Here is a 24654-nt window from a genome sequence, read left to right as displayed (position 1 = left end):
GTGTGATTCTTCAGTGTAATAGTTTTCCTTCTCTCCTGCTCCTGCCTTGGGCTTGTTAACAAAACTGAGTTGCCCTCAGGCTGTGGGCGGGGTATAGGTGGAAGGACCGGTGCATCCTGCGATTGAAAAGCTTTTGCTGTTGGTGTACGGTCCTCCAAGGTTCTATCTACACCACATTGTCTCCCTGTGGACTCTAAGGACTTCGAATAAAGAGAGTTAAAGTTTTGCCATAACTCTCCTTTTTCCGAAATTATAAGCATCATTTATGAAACATTACCAACTGATCTTAGTATTGTATGAGATAATTGATTTTTTTTCCTACACTAATATAAAACAAGACAAATTTTCCCCATAATTTTTTCACAATTTAAGTTTAATGTATTAATAACTGTGGCACTGCTGCGATTATTAACTGTCTGTATTGTGAAGGATATTTTTAATTTTTAATGTAAATATACCTGATATGTACGAAGTGTAAATCGCAATAGCCGCTGTCACTGCACTGCGCATGTGCATAGTGTCAGCCTCCGGAGCCAGGAGAGGGATCAAAAGATTCCTTCCCTGTGAGAATGCCTCCATAAGCATAAATCAGTTTACACCATCTGAGGATAGTGTCAACCTACGGAGCCAAATTCTGAAAAGCCTTAAGCTGCATACACACGTAAAGATTTTCTGTCAATCCATCCAACTAGTTGATTGGTTGGAATGAAAATCTGGTAAGATATGAAAGCAAATGACAATCAGCAATTTGCTCCCAAATGCCGGAAAATGGACAAATACTGTTGTTTGAACAAATTGTTTAGATCAAACATTTAACAAACTTGTCTGACGACCATTCTCATCTGTTTTCTGGCATTTAGGAGCAAATTGCTGATCATCAGTTACTCCCATATGGTACCAGACTTCCATTCCAACCAATCAAATACTTGGATGGTTGGACAAAAAATCTTTACGTGTGTATGCAGCTTTACTTTTTGGAGTTTGGAACATAGGGGTCAGATCGTAGTCCCCATTGATAATAATGGGCACTGCGATATTCAGCACAAATGAGCCTTCTGCAGGAGATTTCTGTGAAATCTCCTGCATTAGGCTATTAGTACTTAGGGGGGAATTCAATTAGGTGCGAGTTTGGTCCCGCAAGGTGAAATCGCTGCAAATTTGCCTTGTGAATTGCATTCACTTCCAAACTCGCATTTCTTTTTCAGAGTAAATTTGCCTGTTTTTGTTCACACCCCCCTGAGCAGGTGAAAAGGTAGGGAAAATCTGTATTTTAAGGTAACATTTTTGGACACTCCCCCTAATGACTAATTAGGCATTTGGAATTTTTCAATTAGCTTAATTGGACCAATAATTACATGTCATTTTGGGTGGTGAAAAAAATAAAATGGCCTCAAATTACCCCAAAATAACCTATCTTATTAGCTAAATAATGCACCCCAATTTTAATTAAAGTATGTATTTAAAAGAAAATAATTGCTACATTATTTTTTACATTTTTTAAAGTTGCCTCAAATTACCCCAAAAGCATCTTGTTTTTCTCCTTTTTTTGCATTTTCCGTTTAATTCGTTTGTAGTTAAACAAAATTCTACAGCTTTTTACATATATTTTACTTTAAAAAAAAAAAAAAAATGCACAAATCAGTCATTTGACACCCTTTTAAAAGCATACAGTACTTTCATTATCACCACTAACAGTCTTCTACATCAGAGGTTCTCAAACTCGGTCCTCAGGACCCCACACAGTTCACGTTTGCCAGGTCACCCAGCAGGTGTACAGGTGTAGTCATTACTCACTGACACATTTTGAAAAAACCACAGGTGGAGCTAATTATATCACTTGTGATTCTGTGAGGAGACCTGAAAAAAATGCACTGTTTGGGGTCCTGAGGACTGAGTTTGAGAACCTGTGTTCTACATGATTCTGCTTTCACTTTTTTGGGATCCAGTATGGTCTCCCCACTTTTTCATGCTATTCTCCCTGTTCACTTTTTGGACAAAATTCACACACTCTCACTGTGAGTAGTGCAAATTCACATTTCTAATTGAATTGTGTGTATCTCAGATGTGCGCATGATGGCAAAGTGTGCAAATTATAAGGTGAAGTGTGCAAGTTTTTCGCCTTTTGCAAACTCTCACCTAATTGAATTTCACCCATAGTGCTGAAACTAAATTATGCAGAGACTGAGTTCGGGCTGCTGTTGCCGTGATGACTCACACTCAAGAGATCATCGCAGACAATTGGATTGACCCATATCTTACAAGCATGGATATAAAATATAGATTTTCTCATTTAGAGAGGAACTCCTTGGGGATAGTGAAAGATTCCTCTAGTATTGAATCTGGTGAAATTGAAGGAACATCTTGAAAATTTGATTCGGATTATGTGGAATGTTTGCTTAAGAACATATAGAAGTCTTTGGGGATAACATTAACTTTCACAATATCACAAAGATCACAGACACAAGAACAGAATATTCCCAGGAATATCAGGTGGTGGAGAATTAATAATGAGGAATGGGAACAAGTGGAAAATATCTAACGGACAGTAATGCACAGTATGCATCATTTTGATTATGAAATATTGAAATAGAATCGAGTTTCTAAAGTAGATGGAACCATAGTTAGCATGCCTGCTAGAATTACCGTTCCGCTAGAAGATGTGGGTCTTCTTAGAGACCCCATAGAAAGATGGAAAGTGCTTTAACAAACGTTACATTTCCTCAGAAAACGCTCAGAAATCATGCATCATAATAGCCTGTGTGTCTAGTTCTTTAAGTTTATGGAGTGATACACTACATATATAGTGTTCACTCTAGCTCCGGCTGCAGGCAGGGTGCCGGAGCTAGAGAGGGCACTTCCATGCGTGCACCCGAAAAGGCATGGCCTTTGAAAAGGGGGCGTGTCTATAAGACACGTCCCCTTTTTGTCACTCTTGGGGCGTGCCCGGCACTTACGGACACGCAAGGCAGCCCCCAAGCACTGCCGACAGGGAGAATAGATGCCGGGCGCATGCGCCCTGCGTCTATTCTCCGGCAGTGACCGGGTTACCGCACATTTCCCCACCCGCGAGACACTGCGACCCGCGGGTGAAGACGGTACCCGCAGGCTGTGAGGGCAGGGCAAATTTTTGCCCTCCTTCTGGAGGGCAGTTTGCTTTTTGCCCTCCTTCTGGAGGGCAGGGTGCCACGCCCCAGTATAACAGCCTAGCGGGAACGCTGCATATAGATATCGAAAACAAGGTAAACAGTTACCTGTTAAGTCTGAGATTTCTACAAAAGGAATTAGTACTATATGTGAGGCTTCTTTGGATGCCATTGTGTCAGGTTGCGGCCTAGGATCGGCCGTTACTCACCGCAGTGCCAGCTTCCTCTGATCCCTTGGGTGGTCAGACGCCAGGTGCAGCGGCGGGTGACATGCTGAGCATTTTTCCGAAGAGCCATGTGGACATCCATGTGTCGCGCCGTGTCTTGGTTACTGCGGTCGCCGTCATTGATGCGGCCATGACAGTTCATATCACCTGGCTGTCCTTTACCCAATGGTAGCATGGTAGTGGTCAGCTGATGCTATCCACTTATGATCTGCTACCTTAGGGTATAAAGTCTGCCTCCGGACATAAGGAAGTTGCCTGAGAAATGTTGTCGTTATCCAGTGTCTACTGTAGATCCCGTTCCAGGTCCTTCCCCGTGTTATTCCTGTGCTTACCAGTGCCAACTACAGTGCAACAGTGCGTCCTGAACATCCCGCCTGTGTGCGAAGCCATTCCCACCTCGTTGCGCAACAGTGCATCCTTAACATCTCGCCTGTGTGCGAACCCATTGCCACTTTGTTATGCAAGAGTGCGTCCTGAACATCCCGCCTGCGTGCGAAGCCATTGCCACCCTGTTGTGCTAAAGTGCCTCCTGTTTATCTCGTCTGTGTGCGGACCAAATTGACACTTCATTGTGCCAAAGTGTGTCATGTACATCTCGCCAGTGTGCAGAGCAATTGGCACTTCATTGTGCTAAAGTGCGTCCTCCAGCATCGTCTGTGAGATGAACACCTACCTTCTCATTGTACCACCGTGCATCCGGAACCTCTCTTTACTGTACTTCACAAGTGTCAATCCTCAGCGCCATTGTGCCTCATAGATCCTCTAGTGTATACATTGAAAGCTACACAATGGTATATAACATATTTCTGGTAGAATTATCCTCTAGGACCACTGTAGCAAGATTCTCTATTGCCGTGAATGCCAGTCACCTGACCAAAGGACCGCGACCTGCCAGCTGGGTGCAGCTAAACCCATTTCCCGCTTGGAGGGGTCACTGGTGAACACCTCACGGCTGGTTAGATTCCGCACCTTTGGTTAGGTGTCGCCAACGACTGGTAGTCATGGAAGAGGAGGTCTTGTGTACAGGCCCCACGTCTCAGACTTCCTCTTCAGCCCAGAACCTCAGCTTTCACCCCTCAGCAGGGGATATCATACAGCCGGTCGTGACACATTGCTTCTTCAGCAAGGTCTATGGCATAAACAGCTGTGGCAGGAAGGTCTCTCTAGTTACACCTTTGGGCAGCTGATGCCCAATCTAAAAATAGCTTGGCTAATCTCCTTTTTTGAAGAAATCTTTAATGTGGATAAAACTATTCCATGATGATTACATTTTTCATAGGCAATTCTACCTGATTGCCAGAAGAGCCTTCAGGATTAATAGTGAAAGGCAGATTCAAAAGACTCTACAATAATTACTGTAGACTTTAGTAACCACTAATACCAGTAAGGACCAGAATTGCAGGCGTATGGACAAAATAATGAATTTCCTAAATATCCACAAGGAAATGCCTTTGTACAATCCAGGATTTATTATACTCTACATGCTTTGCAACACAGCCTACAAGCAGGAGATTTGTCAAAGAGACCTTCAAACCAGAAGGGCAAAGGAGTTTATTTCAGAATATTCCTTGTCAAGAAGACTTCAAAAACTTTGCGCACTATTCTGGACCTGAGGAAACTTAACAAATTTTTCAGTACCAGACAATTTTGAATGGAATCAGTGAATTCTATCTGGCTATCAGCAAAGGGCATTTTCCGACATCCATAGATCCTCAAGGTGCTTACATTTATTTTCAGCATGGGAAGTTTCTTCTATCTGCCTTATCTCCAATAACCTTTTACAGAAGTGGTTATGACTTTAGTGGCAGACTTAAAGCAGGGGTCAAACATGGGTTATACGAGCGTTGGAACAAACTGTAAATGCCAAGACAACACAGTTAATAAACTTATTGCAGATACATGGCTGGATTTTGAACAGGACCAAGGGTTCACAGCAGATACAATTTCCGTAGGTACAGTTAAAAACCATAGACAAAGTAAATCTGTAAGCGTTTTATTATACAGTACTTGGCACATCAATTACAGATTGTCACGCTCGGCTCTGAGGAATCCCCTACTGAGGGGTTGAAAGCTGGGGTCCAGGGTTGAGGAAGGAATCGGAGGCAAGGGGCTTGAATGTAGGTTCTCCTCATCCACAAGTATTGGATGTGCTCGAGACCTGACCAAAGGTGCGGAGTCTAACCTGACTGAAGGTGTTCACCAGTGCCCCCTCCAAGCGGGATATGGGTTTAGCTGCTCCCAAGAAGCAGGTCGTTGCCCTTTGGTCAGGTATCCAATACAAGTGGGAAACAGAGAGAAATACACCACTATGGCCCAGAGAGAAGTACTCAATGGGGAGTACAGTGTGCGACTCCAGACGCACCGGCAAATGACTTGGAATTGTACACAGAGGGGTGTACAGTGTACACTGTGGACCTCATTCAGAGTCGGTCGTAAGTAGCCGCTCGGTCGTACGCCTAACGACCGCAAAACTGAAAAAGGAAGCAATCTCACGGCCGGTCGGTCGCAAACAAAGTGACGCCCATACGTGAACAATGCACCTCCTCTAGCTAGCGAGTGATAGCAGCTAGCGATCGAGTCAATCATTGTCAGTCGCTGTATGTTAATTTTCTTCTGATGGTTGCGGCCGCTGGTGTTGTGTGTGCAAATTACACCAAAAATTAACAAAAACCGCATAGAGTAAGCCATCCCCATGAAATACATTTATTCTAATCATTCGCTAATGCAAACGCAGCTGAATCAATTACAAGCCAAATAGCAGTGTTATTAGCTACAACAAACGATTATTAGCTGCTTGCATTGTGTGGCACAAAATAGAAACATCAAACATAACATCAGTCACATTCGATAGTATCGATTGTACTCTGGTGCTTGAGAGAGCACATACCCAACCTCAAGCTGTACGATCAGCCAGGCCTCTAACCTGCTCGCAGAGTGACGTTTTACTACTTCCGGCCTTCTATGTCGGTCATAGCAGGAAATTTATGTACGCCCCTAAAACGCCCTGAAAACGGTGAGGAACGCCTGCGTTTTTAGACCACCACCCCCGTCAACATCCACAAACGACCTTTCATGTCAATCAACTCTCGGAAGCCACTTCCTGCTTGTAAGCCGTACGATCGACAGCATTTTGGATTGCAAGGTCTCGTACGCACATGCGCACAACTAACCGTATGCATGCGTGGTTTGGAAACATCGGATGCGTACGACCTAGCGGCCGCTTACGACCGACTCTGAATGAGGTCCTATGTGCGACTCCAGACGCACCAGAAGATAATAGCGGGATGCTACAGCAATAACTACAGAACGAGGAACAGGAACCTGGAACGGAATAACCAACAGCAAACACTGGAAGTGACGACGTTGCACAGGCAACTTCCTTGTGTCTAGAGCCCAGTTATATACCCTACAGTAGCAGATCATTGGAGGTCAGTGTCAGCTGACCGAGACTATGCTACCATTGGTTAAGGGAACAGTCAGGTGAGAAAGACTAACATGGCGGCGCCCATGACGGCAACCTCGGAAACCAAGACACGGAGCCGCACATGGAAACCAGAAAGCACCTAAGGCAGAATCCTCAGCGGGTCACCCGCCTCCACACCAGTAGTCTGACCGCACGAGAAGTAAGGGGAAACCGGTGCTGGGGTGAGCAATGGGCGATCCTAGGCTGAACCCTGACACAGATCCATCAGAGGACAACCGTAAGGTAAGTGCTTCAGCTGTTGCAAATGTTATCTATTTATGGCATATGTGCTTTCTTTAGGTAGAACAGTTAGCGCTGTATGATCACAAACAGGCTTCCACAGATCACAACATTGGATGTTTCTCCTCTGGTGGCAAACTCCAAGATTAAGGTTGCAGAGTTTTTCACTCTCAGTTCCAGAATCAATAATACTGTTACCCTGCAATGCTGCAGGCTGGAGAACTCCTCAGAAATTGCACAAAGGAATTGGACACAAACAGAAAATAAACTTAAATGTACTGAAAATGAGAGCTGTATAGAAACCAGTTCAATAGTTTCAACAACAGTTGCTGTGTATTGCATTTCAAATTGCCTTGAGAGTAAAGAACCCTACAGTCCCTCTAAGCATTCCAGGTAATAGGCAAGTTATGCCAACAGAATGGTCTCTGAAAGTCTTCTTAAGCTGGGTACACACTTAACGTGCGATGCGGCACACAACCTGGCTGCCGACGGGCCCACATATCGAGCGGTCCGTATACACTGGGCAATCCAGTGCCAACCACCCGATATGCACCTTCGCATAGCGCTGCATGGGATTGTCAGCCGCAGTGCCTGATCTTACTGCATGTACAAAAGATCAGGCGATGAGGCTGACGACCCCACAGGAGCGATGTGTCAGAATCGCCCAAATCATTAAAATTATTGTGTAGGGGCCTTAACTACTGATATAAAGATTTGGTCTTTCTCAGTTTTTCACTGGTAATAAACCAGAATGCCAAGGTACCAAGCTTCATCTGTGGAACAAAGGACCTGATTCTGAGGTGGGAGTAAAGCAAAAAAACACAGAGTAACACTGCACCTGGACAAACCATGTTGCAATGCAAGGGGTGCAAATACATTTATTGTTTTTGCATGCAGCGTAAATACTGGCTGATTTTTGCATGTAGCTTATAAATGCTGGGTAGCTTTAATTTTACACTGCAATTTAGATTTCATTTTGGACACACCCCTCCCAAATCTAAATCTGACTGTACATTTTACATCTGCCCCACCTGCAGTGCAATATGGTTTTGCCAAAGTTACTTGCTCTTTTTTTCTTTACTCCCACCTCAGAATTCGGCCCAAAGTTCCAGGGATAGAAGGGGTAGATGCATTGACAATGTCATGGGGTTTTAATTAGCTTATGTCTTCCCTTTGTTTCCTCTCATCTTTCACCTGCTAACGGATTTAAAAAGGGCCTTGTTAAGATGCTTCAGGCCTCTAATTCCTCATCCATACCTTTTGCTTGAAGTACAGTCTTCCAACCAAATTTGCAAACTCCTATTTGAATGGACATAGGGCCTGATTCAGAGCCGCTCTGAATCAGGGCGGTCGCTTTGTTTTCAATAATCCGGCCTCCTGGCCACTCGCTAAGCTGTGGGTGACCACCCACAGCTTTAGCGAGCGGCCAGGTGATGGTCGCGACCGTCGGGCTTGCGATGAGACCCTTGTGGTAGGGTCTCGTCTTCCGCAAGCCCCAGTGAGCTTCCAGCTCTAATACTGACTCGTGATGTCAGTAGGGCCGCCCACAAACGGAAGGCGTTCCTTCAGGAACGCCTCCATTTGTCCAGCCAACCCCCCACCCCACCTACAAAACGGGGCGAGCTGTCGATCAACATCGACAGCCGCCCCATTTGTAGCAAACCCCGGAGCAAGAGAATTTCTCTCTCGCTCCAGGGCTTGCGCACGCCGCGTGTGCGCAATGCCCCGCCATCAACCCGCTTGCGAGCGGGTCTGAATCAGGCCCATAGAATGGGTACTGCGCAGAGATAAAGGAATAACCGAGTCTGCAAGAAACAAAAACTCTTCTATAGTACATTAAAGTGTTTGGAAGGTATTTATTGATTGGTGTCAAACTAAAATAAATCCGAGTAAAGCTACCATTCCAAGTACCTGTGTTGTACTTGGTAAAGGACTTGCCTCATCCGACCTCAAGATACGGGTATCCGCATTTATTGTTTTCTTACTAAATTGGCTTCTCAAGTATTGCTTCTTCCAGTTGGTAAAAATAATTTGACCCCCTACTAGGCCCTTTGTGGCCCTATAAGACCTCAATCTAGTTCTTCATGCTTTGCCAGATGCTCCGTTTGTTGCAGATCAGGAGATTCCTTTAAGATGCATGACACTGAAGGCAGTATTTCTGCAAGAGGGGTTGCAGCATTGCAAGCACTATGGTGCAAGAAACCCTTTCTAAATATCTACAGCAATACTGTTGTCCAAAGATTCAATCCAGCCTCTTTGCCAAAGGTAGAATGTACATTTCATATCAACCAGGACTGTATTATTACTCACAGCTGGTAGAAATGTAGGCATAAAGTGTATGAACACACTCAAATAGAGCGGTGGCAGCTTCTTGGGCAAATAGAGCTGAGGCCTCGTAGAAAGCAATTTGCAAGGTGAAAAAATAGACATCTATCCATACCTTCTCTAGTAATTATCACTTGAATATACTGTACTATCCTCAGCTTTGGAGATATGTTCTGCACACAGTCACTTGAATAAATGTTTGTGGTTTCATCCTTTCTTTGTGACCTTTCCCATTGTATTGCTTGGGTATAGTCCATTCCATTTTTTCAGACACTCCACCTCTCTACTAAACTTCAGAAGGGCTCTGAAAACTCACTTCTTCATCAAAGCCTTCCAGCTCTCATCCTAACCTACTACTCCTTGCTCCTTCCTCATAGTGTACCCCATCTGTGTCACCCCTGTCTGTCTGCCCTTCCGCTTTAGATTGTACACTCTCATGAGCAAGGTCCTTTTCCCTCATGTGCTGCTCCTTTCCCATACTTGCACTATCTTATACTCCCTACAACAGCACCTAACCCTTGGTTGCTGCCGTCCTGCTACTTATTTGAGTGTTATGATCACAGATGCAGTAATGTTTATAAACCATGTACTTGTCCTCATTGTTTTGTACGGTAAGTCACTGTTTTCTTGTTTTGCTCATCTGTAATGCGCTGCGGAAACCTTGTGTTGCCATAAAAATAAAGGATAATAATAATTGTCTGGGCTTTCATGGAGTATTGAAGAAGAAAATGGATAATTAGGATTACCTGATTATTCATTTTCTACTAAGTACTCCATGTCAACCACAGTTTCCAATCCATTTTTTTTCCAGATGTTCTATTTTTCAGAGACAACTTGGGAATTTACTCAAAGACACCTAGAGGAGCACAGCATAATATATTAACCAGTGGTGTGTTTTTTTTATACATGTCTTTACCTAATTTTGAAATGACTTAACCTATTGTAAATGCTGCCATGGAGTACTTATCAGGTAACCATAATTTGCTATTTTCCTTATTAACTGATCCTGTTTTAAACCCTGTCCCTAATTTTGCGGCCTATCTAAAATATTTAATTAGTCATACATTCCTGTTGTAACTACTCCCTTGACCTTTTTTCCACATGGCAGGGAAGGTAAATGCAAACTTTGTCTCTGCACTCAAATTGCCAAGCAATCTATAGGGCTTGTGTGTTCGGTGCCCCTTTACCCTGCCTCGTATGATGGCTGTCACTCATCTTTCATTGAGTTCAGAATATGCACTCAACACAGTGTTAACAATATCACTATCATTATTATGTTTTATTTATATGGTACTACCAAATGTCCATAACGCCGTCCAGGGAAAAATTGCAGTGAAACACATAATTTGGTGTAAAAAGGTACAAACAAACTGTACAAAGAAAATGTTTAGACAGCCACGTAAGTGAGCGTTAAAAACAGTAGCATTCAATGGCCAAGTGCCCTGGGAAGGGCAGATTAAAAGGATTGACTGTAAAGCTGGGTACACACTCAAAAAACATTGCAGTCTACTTGCCGTCGTGCCGGCCAAAGTGTGTATAGCTTACCTAATCGGCTCACCCGTCAAGTTAAGCCAGACTTCACAACTGGGCGGGCACTTCAATTTACCTGACCAGTTGTGATGTCAGTGTCGGCGTTTCCTGCAGCCAGTGTACGGGCAGTTGGCGGGTAGACCGCACACACTTGCAAATGCACCGATATATCTGCATGATATATCGGCATTGGCTGTGCTGCAGGGACAACCTAATATGTCTGTGAATTACGTAGTTCACAGACATCAGGTGTACACACCTACCGAGCTGCTACCCAGATATCGTTCTTCTTTCAATCATGCAATATATCTAGTAGTTTGTACCCAGCATAAATGGAAGGGGTACTGGAGACAAGGATAGTGCAGGTAAAGATGAGGTCAGTGTAACAAGTGTGTTTTCAGGACATGTTTCAATCAATGAAGGCTGGTAGATAGTCATATATGGCAGGGGTGTGAGTTACGGAGGAGAGAGAAGCAGAGAAATCTTGGATGTGGGGGAGCACTAGTTTTACATAAGATGTACAGTTTAGGGCAAAGCATCAAACTGCCTGAGAGTACAGTCTCTTAGGAACCATGTGTCCCCTTGGAGCACATGGTGGCATAACCCTTCTTTCCCATCAGGTACTACCTCTCTTCTCTTAGATGCTTTCCCACTTCCACTTCTTACCTTCTGTTTGGAATGTTGTTCTATGTAGTGCCAGGCTGCAGCATCATAGCCTGGCACCGCACTGCCAATACATTACCAACACAGAGGAGCAGCAGCTGGCGACTTTACAGGCGATAAGCGACTACCCCCTGACTTTCCCAGAAAGGGCACCGTTTTGAAAAGGAAAACATTGGTTCTGTGACATTATAACATTCATTCAGTATTTTAGGCACCCCAGGCAGCTGCCTAGGTTTGCTTAGTGGTAGCGCCTGTCTTGGATACCATTACAAAATTCAGAAGTAAGAATATCTGTTTGACTAATATTAATTACAATGTTATCTAGAAAAACCTAGCCCTTCATATTTATTTTATTTGTAAACTTGTGTATCCGCTTTTGTATTTTTCCATGACAGATTCAAATATCATAGTGGAGACATGGAGAATGAACATCCTGTAACAACATCATCAACATCTCCTTCAACCAGCACCGCAGTATCCCATCCTCCACCTATCTCAGTCTACAGCTCAGACCGCCATGCTGTGCAGGTATTTCACTATCCATAAATCAACATTATATAGAAACTTTACTTAGTTTTAAAATGATCTGTTATATGTGTGGCTTTTGTTATATCAGTGGTGTTCCCATGTCTCTGATATGCTTAAAGAACTTGCTTGATAATGTCAAGGAAGTGTTCTTCATTTTTATCATTTTACACTGCATTTAACTAGGGGTCTGAGAACCTTTTTGTATTCAGTAGTCTGTTCCCACTCTTCAGAGATAGCTGCAGATTTGAAGTGGGTGGGAATGGAAAAAACTTTAGCCAATCAGATCATCAGAATGTTCACAGCAGTGGGTTGCAGTGTCCTGTCCTCCTGTGATATTAGTGAGGACAGGACTGAATGTGGCGGGCAGTGTCATGATGTAAGGAGGTAGACGGAGGTAAGAAGAAAATCCTAAACAGAAAATGGCAGGGTTCCCCAAATGTAATGAGTAGAGATGTGAGACTATAATCAAACTGCTATGGAAAACTGTAGCTTTAAACACACGTTGGTTACTGTAATTCAGTTCATATATCCAACTTGTTTATAATAATGTAGTCATAAATAGGGGCTTCCCATACCAAGAAATATAAACTAATTATGCAAAACAGATCTAATAATACTAATTACTGTACTAGTTGCTGTTTTGCATTGGTTCTGTTATTGTTGAGAATAGGGGATATTTATTGGAGGCAGGTGACTCCTCAATGTCCCTCCTCCTACCAAATTGAAGCCCTCTCTCTTCTGATCAGAAAGATAAAATGTCATAGTTGGAATTGGAAATAAAAAAAAACTATTTCTGATAGAGCCATCATATCTCAAAAAAAATCCAGACATTGTTCACGTCATGTGGGGGTTAATCATAGTACAATTAATTAGAACTTCTACATGTTAAACCTACAGTGCCTTGCAAAAGTATTCACCCCCTTTGCATTTTTCATGTTTTGTTGCCTCACAACCTGGAATTAAAATGGATTATTTGAAGGTGTGCATCATTTCATTCACAGAACATGCCTACAACTGTGAAGTTGTGTATTTTTTATATTGTGAATCAAACAACATTTAGGACAACATAACAGATAACTTCAAGCGTGCATAACTATTCACCCCCCTAAAGTCAGTACTTTTTCAAGCCACCTTTTGCATCAATTACAGCTACAAGTCGCTTTGGATAAGTCTCTATGAGCTTGCTACATCTTGCCCCTGGGATTTTTGCCCATTCCTCAAGACAAAACTGCTCCAGCTCCTTCATGTTGGATAGTACCCGCTTGTGAACAGCAATCTTCAAGTCTGACCACAGATTCTCAATTGGATTGAGATCTGGGCTTTGACTAGGCCATTCCAAAACATTTAAATTTATTTATTTATTTATTAACAGTTTCTTATATAGCGCAGCAAATTCCGTTGCGCTTTACAATTTGAATCAACATTAACATTTTACTGGGTTGTAACAGACATACATACATGACATACGTAAGACACATACATAAGGGTAAGAGGGCCCTGCTCATAAGCTTACAATCTGTAGATTTAAATGCTTCCCTTTAAACCACTGGAGTGTTGCTTTAGCAGTATGCTTCGGGCCATTGTCCTGCTGGAAGGTGAACCTTCGTCCCAATCTCAATCACAGGCAGACTTAACCAGGTTTTGCTCAAGAATATCCCTGTTTTTAGCACCATCCATCTTTCCCTCGACTCGAATCAGTTTCCCAGTCCCTGCTGCTGAAAAACATCCCCACAGCATGATGGTGCCACCACCATGTTTCACTGTTGGGGATGGTGTTCTTGGAGTGATGGGATGTGTTGGGTTTGTGCCAGACATAGCGTTTTCCTTGGTGGCCGAAAAGTTAAATTTTAGTCATTGTCAGTACGACAACGAGCCGGGTATAGAGGGAAGGACCGGAGCAACCTGGGATTGAAAAGCTTTGCTGTTGGTGTCCCACCAACACCACCATTGTCTCCCCTGTGGAGCCCTATGGACCCTAAAGAAGAAAAAATAATTTTCCTGGTCAGAACAGGTCATGGTTTGGGCAGGGCTTATTTTTCCCAATTTCACATGTCTGAATATCGGCAAGGAATGTACAAAGATTGTCACTTGTCAATTATTAGGGACACAACTATAAACACAGTCAGCTGATTAAGCAGCAGTAGGGAGCATATCTTTAGATACAGCAGTCACACAATTGCCCTGTCCTATTCTAAATGTATTTCTGTGTAGCACAAGGATCAGACTTATTGGAACATGGTCATTTCTGCTATTTACAGTGCCCTGCAAAAGTATTCACCCCCCCTTGGCTTTTTACCTTTTTGTTACATTACAACCTGTATTATTTATTTTTTTTATCTGAATTTTATTTCAGTGTGATTGTGATGTGATGGATCTTCACAAAATAGTCTAATTTGGTGAAGTGAAATAAGAAAAAGATATATAAAAAAAATATTTATAAATACAATTCTTAAAATTGGCATGTGCATATGTAATAACCCGCTTTGCTCTGAAGCCCCTCAACAGTTCTGGTGCAACCAATTACCTTCAGAAGTCACATAATTAGTGAAACGAAGTCCACCTTTGTGAAATCTAAGTGTCACATGATCTGTCAGTATAAACACACCGTTTCTGAAAGGCCCCAGAGGCTGCAACACCACTAAGCAAGAGGCACCACACCATGAAGACCAAGGAGCTCTCCAAACAAGTCAGGGACAAAGTTGTTGAGAAGTACAATTCTGGGTTGGGTTATAAAACAAATATCCAAATCTTTGATGATCCCCCAGAGCACCATCAAATCCATCATCATCATATGGAAAGAACATGGTACCACAACAAACCTGCCAAGAGAGGGCCGCCCACCAAAACTCACAGACCAGGCAAAGAGGGCATTAATCAGAGAGGCAGCACAGAGACCAAAGGTAACCCTGAAGGAGTTGCAGAGTTCCACAGCAGAGACTGGTGTATCTGTGCATGTGACCACAATAAGCCGTACACTCCATAGAGCTGGGCTTTATGGAAGAGTGGCCAGAAAAAAAGCCATTACTTAGTGCTAAAAATAAGAAGACACATGATTTGAGTTTGCCAAAAGGCATGTGGGCGACTCCCCAAATGTATGGAGGAAGGTGCTCTGGTCAGATGAGACTAAAATTTAACTTTTCGGCCACCAAGGAAAACGCTATGTCTGGCGCAAACCCAACACATCCCATCACTCCAAGAACACCATCCCAACAATGAAACATGGTGGTGGCAGCATCATGCTGTGGGGATGTTTTTCAGCAGCAGGGACTGGGAAACTGATTCGAGTCGAGGGAAAGATGGATGGTGCTAAAAACAGGGATATTCTTGAGCAAAACCTGTTTCAGTCTGCCTGTGATTTTAGACTGGGACGGAGGTTCACCTACCAGCAGGACAATGACCCGAAGCATACTGCTAAAGCAACACTCCAGTGGTTTAAGGGGAAACATTTAAAAGTGTTGGAATGGCCTAGTCAAAGCCCAGATCTCAATCCAATTAAGAATCTGTGGTCAGACTTGAAGATTGCTGTTCTCAAGCGGAAACCATCCAACATGAAAGAGCTGGAGCAGTTTTGCCTTGAGGAATGGGTAAAAATCCCAGGGGCAAAATGTGACAAGCTCATAGAGACTTATTCAAAGCGACTTGCAGCTGTAATTGATGCAAAAGGTTGCTCGACAAAGTACTGACTTTAGGGGGGTGAATAGTTATGCACGCTGAAGTTTTCTGTTGTCCTAAATGTTGTTTGATTCACAATATAAAAAAAACACAACTTCACAGTTGTAGGCATGTTCTGTGAATGAAATGATGCATACCTTCAAACAATCCATTTTAATTTCAGGTTGTGAGGCAACAAAACATGAAAAATGCAAAGGGGGGTGAATACTTTTGCGATGCATTGTATATACTGTGTGTGTATGTGTGTATATGTATGTATATATATATATATATATATATCAGAAGTCCTTCCTTGTAACAACCAGCATCCTTAATCCTCAATATGTACCACTGTTTAGTATTATTATGTCTTTGAAGGAGGTGCACTCTGGAATAAGTATCACAATATAAATAGCACAAAAAGAAGAAAGTTATTCCTTAGTGGGGCACTCACGGACTTATGATCTATGATTCTATACAACTTGACAGTGTTAACGTCAACTGAATTGGGGAAATTATGACAAATAAAATATAACCTTTATTATCTTTAATAAAAAATTGTTGCCTGCGAAATATAAAATAAGCATACAATAGTGAGAAAATCAATTAAATATAATCCAAATGAAACAAAAATAAAAATGGTGTTGTCACCAAATTCCTGTGTGATTCTTAATTGTCATCATAATATTTGTTCTAGATAATCTATCCTCTGGGTGTCTGTAGATCTAGGGACATATCACATGTATTCCAATTAATTTAACGTGAGTTAAATAATGTCCCAAGGGTTCACTCTTCTACCTTCATTGCCACCACAATTGACAATATGCAAACAGAGCAATTAAAAATTTGCATGTGATCCTCAGATGTCATCATATAGATGGTAAGTTATATTGCTCTAATGAGTGACGTTTCTGTTTCACCAAATTGACCCATGATAATCTTAGATAACACAGTCCCACATATAGATGAAATTCTGTGTGTATGATGTTAATGAGGAATGACATTAAATTTCAATATGTATAGGCAGATTCCTAAGTCTTCAGGAATTCTGACCAATCCCATGCATGACGCTCATATTATTCTAACAGATTCCAAGTTCCTTCCTCCTGTGAGTCTATGAAATGCAATCCATTAGGAATTGATGCAAATCCCACAAAGTGGCAATAACAGTTTATTATATTGCGCTAATGTCGGTTTATTTGACAAAAACCTTAGAGGAATTTATGCAAATCCCAAGTTCGTTCTGCTGATAGGGAACTGTGTAACAAATATACAGGTTGAGTCTCCCATATCCAAATATTCCGAAATACGGAATATTCCGAAATACGGAATTATTTTGACATGACTGAGATAATGAAACCTTTCATTTTTGATGGTTCAATGTACACAAACTTTGTCTAAGGCACAAATTATTAAAGATATTGTATACAATTACCTTCAAGTTGTGTGTATTAGGTGTATATGAAACATAAATGAATTTCATGCATGTACACAAACTTTGCTTGAGCCACAAAATTATTGAAAATATTGTATAACGTTACCTGCAGGCTGTGTGTATAAGGTGTATATAACACATAAATGCATTCTGTGTGTATATTTGGGTCCCATTCCCAAGATTTTTCATTATGATATGCAATTATTCAAAAATACGGAATATTCCGTTATCCAAAATACCCCTGGTCCCAAACATTTTGGATATGGAGACTCAACCTGTACTAAATTGTTTTGCTCATACAATCAAAGGTCAATAACTTGTTGGTGAGCACAGATTGTTCTCCCCACTTTTAATGTATCCAGTAGGGGAGCAATGTCAACTATCACTATTCTGCATTTTCTAGTGTGAATTCTTATGAAACAGTACTCATTTTCATAAGGTGAGTGTTTTACTATTTTAACAATCGTCTGCAGGCTGACTAATTACCCATGTCTGTAGGCAGTTAATACGGTTGGCAGTGGTGGTCACCCTAAGTAGAAATGCAGGTTTAAACAGACGACCCAACTCTGTGTATCTCACTGCATATTGTTACACAACTAGTTGATACAATGTTTCTCAATAGCATGCAGTGGATACACCGGGTCACGTGTTCCTGCTTGTCAGGTTCCGCCATCTAACATACACCCTCCATTCACAATATAGCAAACAATATCATGGTGATTTTTAAACAGAATAGGTATAAATTAAAACATAGTGCACACTAGATAGCGTGCACTGTGTGTCTCCTGACGTGCGTTTCGCTACAACAACTTAATCATAGGATCAACCAGTCTCCCAGGTTAACAGCTCTTATATACCATTCGCTGGCCTGTCACAGTATTACTTAGGTTGATGGATGTTCTCTGTATCCGAACACTTGTTCTTAGTAAGTGACTGTTATTCAAGTCAATCAGAGCAGCTGGTTAGCTCTGCCATTGGCCAAGTGTCGTATCCCAGGAATTTTCATGATAAACAAACACATAAGATCTTGCAAATAGGAACTCCACTAAGTTATTAAGATACATCCACAGTAATGAAACTAACTTGAACTTTCATAAATACATCCACATCAAAACAGGTGTCACAACACTGGCTAGTTTTTCCCCTTTTACCTTGAGTCTTACCCCTGTCAACTGTCCCGTGGATCTGTATGTGTAATTCGCCTACGAGATCTGTCCTGTTCATGCTGGCTGCAACACTTCTGTGTATGTATTTGGACTGTGCTCTCCTTTACACATTGATTATTCAAAATGATAAAGGGAAATGGGGGAATGGGAAACTTCTGCACAAGTCAATATGTTTATTAGTCTTTGGTCAATAGTAAAACCCAAATAACAAATCACCAATTGTATTATTGATAGAGCGGTTGGGGGTGCTGCCAGAGGACACGAAACAATTGGGTAGACGAAAGAGAGAAAACAAGAATGTCCTCTTTGTTGGCGCACTAATTAATCCTTATAAAATATTACTGTTATTTCTGTTATTAAAAGCTGTCAATATCATCCATGAAGATTTAAAAATAAATTAAAGAAATATGGCTTGGTTGTATGTGTCTCTATTATTATTGGAGTCATAGATCATTTGTTAACCACCCAAAAATACCTCCTAATTGGCTATATAGTATTATAATAAGTTTAATTGGGAAACTATTAAGCACTTTAAAATAAAATGGCTGGTACACTAGACTGAATACTGCAACAGTTTCAATATCACGACAATCTCTTTAAAAAGAAACAGTGTTGCAGATTCTCAGTATATAAATTTTACCAGTGTAAATTCAGTAAAAAACCATAAGATAACATACAATCAAGCCATATTTATTTAATTTATTTTTAAATCTTCATGGATGATTTTGACAGCATATTTCACATTGATTATTCACCTGGGTCCTTTCCTGTCTGTGAACACTGCCAGTCTTGATTGGAATCGCAGGTGTAGTTCTGACTCTCAGTACTGCAGATATGTTTGCTCCCTCTGCATGTTGTGCCCTCCACCACTCAGAATGCTACTGCTAGACCACCTGACTGTATCCACCAATTCCTGCGAGACCCATAGTATAAACATCCTCCTCTGATAGCATTCAAGTCCTGAACATCTTGTTACTTCCCATGGTGTACAGATTGTGCTGTATCTGTCTCTCTGTGTAAAAGTGTATCCCAGGCTCCTGCTGGCAGCAACCCCTGGTGTGTCCGGAAATCCTGCTGGTTCCCAGACCAGTTCATCTAGTAATCCTGCTAACAGCTATAGCTGGCATATCCGGAAATCCTGCTGGTTCCAGACCAGTTCATCTAGTAATCCTGCTAACGGCTATACCTGGCGTATCCAGAAATCTTGCTGGTTCCCAGACCAGTTCATTCAGCAATCCTACTAATAGCTATACCTGGCGCATCCGGAAATCTTGCTGGTTCCCAGACCAGTTCAGTCAGCAATCTTGCTAATAGCTATGCCTGGTGCATCCGGAAATCCTGCTGGTTCCCAGACCAGTTCATTCAGCAATCCTGCTAATAGCTACACCTGGCGCATCCAGAAATCCTACTGGTTCACAGTCAAATTCAGCAAGCCTTCCTGCCGGTCCCAGTTCGGTTCCCCCAAGTTATCTACTGGTTCTCAGTCCAATTCTGCAAGCCTACCTACTGGTATCCCTCCCAGCTCAACAAGCCTACCTGCCGGTGCCAGTCCGGTTCCTCCAAGTTATCTATTGGTTCTCAATCCAATTCTGCAAGCCTACCTACTGGTATTCCGTCCAGCTCAGCAAGCCTACCTGCCGGTGCCAGTCCGGTTCCTCCAAGTTATCTATTGGTTCTCAGTCTAATTCTGCAACCTACCTACTTTTATCCCGTCCAGTTCAGCAAGCCTTCCTGACGGTCCCAGTCCGGTTCCTCCAAGTTTTCTACTGGTTCCACTCCAACATTACAAGTTTCCTGTTCCTATCATCAAAGGCAGTTCTCACTGCCATACAATTCTTATGCAAATAGAGCTATTTACCTCATCCATGGTTCTTATTCCGCTGAATCCAGTTCAACACCTGAGTCAGGTAACTCAGACACCAATCGTGACAACAGGTAAGTTCATATTTAGCTAAATCTCACCTGTACACTAATATGGGTACACATCTAAATATATGCACTTGATAAAAATATGCATAATAATAATTTATCTAACTAGATAAAGTCTCCAAAAGTCTTCGTCCTGTGTCATGCCAACAGTAAAGCATCCCGAGACCATTCATGTGTGGGGTTGCTTCTCAGCCAAGGGAGTGGGCTCACTCACAATTGCCATGAATAAAGAATGGTAGAAAAACATCCTCCAAGAGCAACTTCTCCCAACCATCCAAGAACAGTTTGGTGACGAACAATGCCTTTTCCAGTATGATGGAGCACCTTGCCATAAGGCAAAAGTAATAACTAAGTGGCCCGGGGATCAAAATATCGAAATTTCTACTTCAGGGTCCATAGGGGGTCCACAGGGTTGACCTTGGGGTATAGGTTGGGAACCAAATCCGGGCACCACGCAGTTAAAGCTTTCAGCTCCCAGGATGCACTGGGTCCACTCTCCCTATAACCCCACCCCCTAGCCAGAGGCACCTCAGTTTAAGTTGGTGCCCGGCCAGAGTCAGGTCACCGTTATCGCAGGGGGGGCTGATTAGCAGCCCCTAAGCTTTATTTAATTTTTTTAAGTCAAAGTTTTTTTTTTCTACTTTGGACTTTCTAGCTGCAGCTCCGTCACCCCGCCGGCGCTGAGACGCCCGTACAGATCTGGGGATCTCAGCGGGACCCCAGAGTCTGTACTAGCCGGACTCTGCGGGCGCCCAGGACTGCTGCCGGGTCCACGGGGAGCAGGTAAGGTCGCGGATCACTGTTTGCTGTGATCCGCGCATTGGAAATGCAGCCCTGTGCCTCCGGTCTCTGGAGACAGACCGGAGACGCCGGCAGTGGCGGCGGGCCCCCCATATCCCTTGTGTCCACTAGACCACCAGGAACTTCCCTGTTGTAGCGGCTCCTCCCCTCAGCTCAGCGCGACTTTCAGTGTCTAAAGTCTGGCGTCGCTGAGCTGCTTCCTCTGCGGGCCGCGCTGCTTCTGAGGTCTCCAGCGGCCATTTTCTCTGATGGTGCAGCAGCAGATCTCTAGAATGGCGCTTGGTCCAGTCCCCCTGCGTCCCTCACCATTAGGTGAGTGTACACAGCGCTATAGCCTTCCCAGACTCTGAATCTGGGCAGTTGAATGTAGCGACATAGGCCCTCATTCAGAGCCGTTCGCTATTTGCGGTCGTTCGTTTAAAAACAAGGGGTGGCTATTCAAATGATCCGTACGCACATTGTAGTCTGTTCACACCTCTAAGTCTGAACGAGCGAGCAAAACATACGCTCGTTTATTTGTTAAAAACGCCCCCTGGCCGCTCGCATCCTACGTCATGTCCGCTATTTATTAGATTAATCGAGTACATCGACCAGCGTATGAACTGCTCGCTATTCTTGTGGTTGGTGTTTGCTACCACAAATTTGCGAGCAGTTCTGGCTATAAAATAACCCAGTGACGTGAACAATGACGCTGCTGTTTTAAATATACACACCCATAAAACGCCCGTTTTGACCTTTAAGCACGCCTGCGTTCGGATCTCCACTCCCCATTTTCAAGCACCTTCCCCTGTTACCACCCACATACGCCTCATTCTGTCATTCAAAATAGCAGGCACTCGCTATATTGCGTACCAACGATTTTTGGCCGCACTGACTGGTTCGCGCATGCGTACTAAAAACCGTACGCATGCGCAGATGTGCAAACATCGCTCGGAACGAGCGTACTGCCGCTAACGAGCGGCTCTGAATGAGGGCCATAGTGCAGTATATTATGTCATGCTTATGTATGTATATATATATATATATATACAGTATATATCTGCATTGGATGTGACTTCTGCTAGTGCTGACTGTCTGTACTTTATTCTTTCACCTGTCAGTGTATATCTATCCCTTTTCTTTACAATCTGCCCTAATACAGCTGTACTTAGGGTGGTTCTGAGACCTCACATATATATACTTGTTAATATTTGTGAGGTTTGTCACATACTGTTGCGTGCTGCACGTTGCCATATTTTAGGTGGAACTGTGTTTTGCATACGCTGAAAATGGGTCCCTGCAGCTAATCTTAGCATCAGTCAGGACCGGTATTGCGCTGCTTGATATTTCCGCCAAGAGGGTTGGTCAGATGGGTCTGACCAGGAGATAGAGCGTTATACTGCACCCTTTTTTTGCTGTCCTGCAAGTCATGTGCTGCAGGTGTTAGTGCGGACGATTTGACTCATAAAGGGTTATGTATGCGGCGCCATCTAGTGCCAGGCCTCTTCCACAACCCCCTTGGGCGGTTTGTTTCTCGGGATCCTCTAAATTGCATATTGCCGGGCGGGCCCCATTGTTGTAACTCACTTGGGGTTACTTCACCATACTGCCCTTTTCATCTCAGGGTATCTCGCAATTTCTTGCACTACCCCTGTGACACAGACTATCGCTCCTTGCAGGGGTTTTTCACAGTACATGAATTCCCCCTGGTGCCACAACAGTCTGTCATTTCCCTTGCAGGGATTACCACAAAGCCACCCAGGGTTAATGTCGTTTTCTACACAACGCAATATGGCGTGGTATACGCCGTGTGGTTACTTCCCAGTCGGCTCTGCCGTGAACTGGATGCTGTTCTGGTTTTCACAGGAAATGATGGCCGGCCTATAACCAGTTGTTGACTGGATGGCTTCGTATGTCTTCCTCAGGGGCCTACCCATGGGTAGGCCTTTCTGTTGTTGATGCTTGTTTTTCTCAGGCCGTGTACCCCTCGTGGGCGGCTCGCTGTGGCGCCTCGGCTGTTCTGCCTTACTAGGTGGCCACGTGGTCTTCTGTCCACATTTTTTTAAGGTTCTAGGCATTGGTTTCCTTTGCCTCTCAGGATGCTTCCTTTTGGGCAACGTATTCTCCTCTCAACACAGGAGTGTCCCCACCCTTGGTTGAACTGCTTTGGGACATCCCCAAGGTCAACCCTGTGGACCCCCTATGGACCCTGAAGTAGAAAACAAGAGATCTCTGATTCTACAAAGTCCATAGGGTCCACAGGGCGCCCGCCCTGACGCACCTGGCTTCATATGGGCTGTGTTACTGGTCACCGGTTTCCCGTCTCCTTCTCTGTGAGTATGGTTCGTGAGTGTTCCAGTCTTCTCTCTCTCTTTCTTTCCTCCTCCGGCCTTTGGCTACTTACAAACTGAGGTGCCTCTGGCTTGGGGGTGGGGTCATAGGGAGAGTGGGCCCAGTGCATCCTGGGAGCTGAAAGCTTTAACTGCGTGGTGCCCGGATTTGGTTCCCAACCTATACCCCAAGGTCAACCCTGTGGACCCTATGGACTTCGTAGAAACAGAGATAACAAAGGTAAGCTCTTGTTTTTGGGTCCATTGCCAGGAAACTCCCCAGACCTTAATCCCATTGAGAACTTGTGGTCAATCCACAAGAGACGGGTGGACAAAAAAATACCCACAAATTCTGACAAACTCCAAGCATTGATTAGGCAAGAATGGGTGGCCATTAGTCAGTATGTGGCCCAGAAGTTGATTGACAGCATGCCAGGGCGAATTGCAGAGGTCTTGAAATAGAAGGGTCAACACTTCAAATATTGACTCTTTGCATAAACTTAATGTAATTGTCAATAAAAGCCTTTGATACACTATGAAATGCTTGTAATTTTACTTCAGTATACCATAGTAACATCTGACAAAAAGGTCTAAAAACACTGAAGCAGCAAACTTTGTGAAAACCAATACTTGTGTCATTCTCAAAACTTTGGCTATATATATTATATAAGCATATAATGGCTTATTGGTCTTATTGTTTCAATTACAAATCTCTCATAGCTATAATTCTGGCGTCCTAGAACAGATGAATAAATGGTATAGTAAATTAATATCCCCTTAGTTGTCAGTGTATATGGTGAAAAATACAATGTGGGAGTAATTCCTCCACTTAGTCAAAATAATATAGACCCTGATATGGCTGTATTTATGGAAGTTCAAGTTCGTTTCATTACTGTGGATTTATCTTAATAACTTAGTGCAGTTCCTATTTATACACATTATGCCGATTGCCCAGGGTCATTTTCAGGAGCGTGGGCCTAATATCTGCCTATCCGTGTCACAGGGCTAAGACCTGATTACCCCCATGGGTCTAGTGCCCAACAACCTGGTGGTCTAGAGAGGTGTTCATAAATATCAGTGGTCCAAGGCACTCCATTACCCCCAAGCAACCATGCCCACTGTGTCACTCCGTTACCCCCTCAGCTACCATGCCCCTGTGTCACCTTAGTACCCCTCAGCCACCATGCAAGTTGCAACCCTCTCCCACGATGAAAAAAAACAGACAAAACTTTATTGCGCTGACT

The 24654-nt window shown here is 43.2% G+C and overlaps 1 protein-coding gene across 7 annotated transcripts in view; it reads left to right on the top strand.

The window, feature by feature from the left end:
• Positions 1 to 24654, top strand: part of PHC3 (polyhomeotic homolog 3) — a 189401-nt gene that overhangs the window by 7415 nt on the left and 157332 nt on the right. For all 7 annotated transcript variants that reach the window (XM_088452386.1, XM_088452385.1, XM_088452384.1 and 4 more), the window contains exon 2: positions 11987 to 12119. In XM_088452386.1, the coding sequence (XP_088308512.1) occupies positions 12009 to 12119 (111 nt within the window). In that variant the 5' untranslated portion in view covers positions 11987 to 12008. The remainder of the gene's footprint in view (positions 1 to 11986; positions 12120 to 24654) is intronic.

Source organism: Taudactylus pleione, unplaced genomic scaffold (assembly GCF_031769625.1).
Source record: "Taudactylus pleione unplaced genomic scaffold, aTauple2 ptg000037l, whole genome shotgun sequence".
Lineage (NCBI taxonomy): Eukaryota > Metazoa > Chordata > Amphibia > Anura > Myobatrachidae > Taudactylus > Taudactylus pleione.
This window is presented reverse-complemented; position numbering and strand designations above follow the sequence as displayed.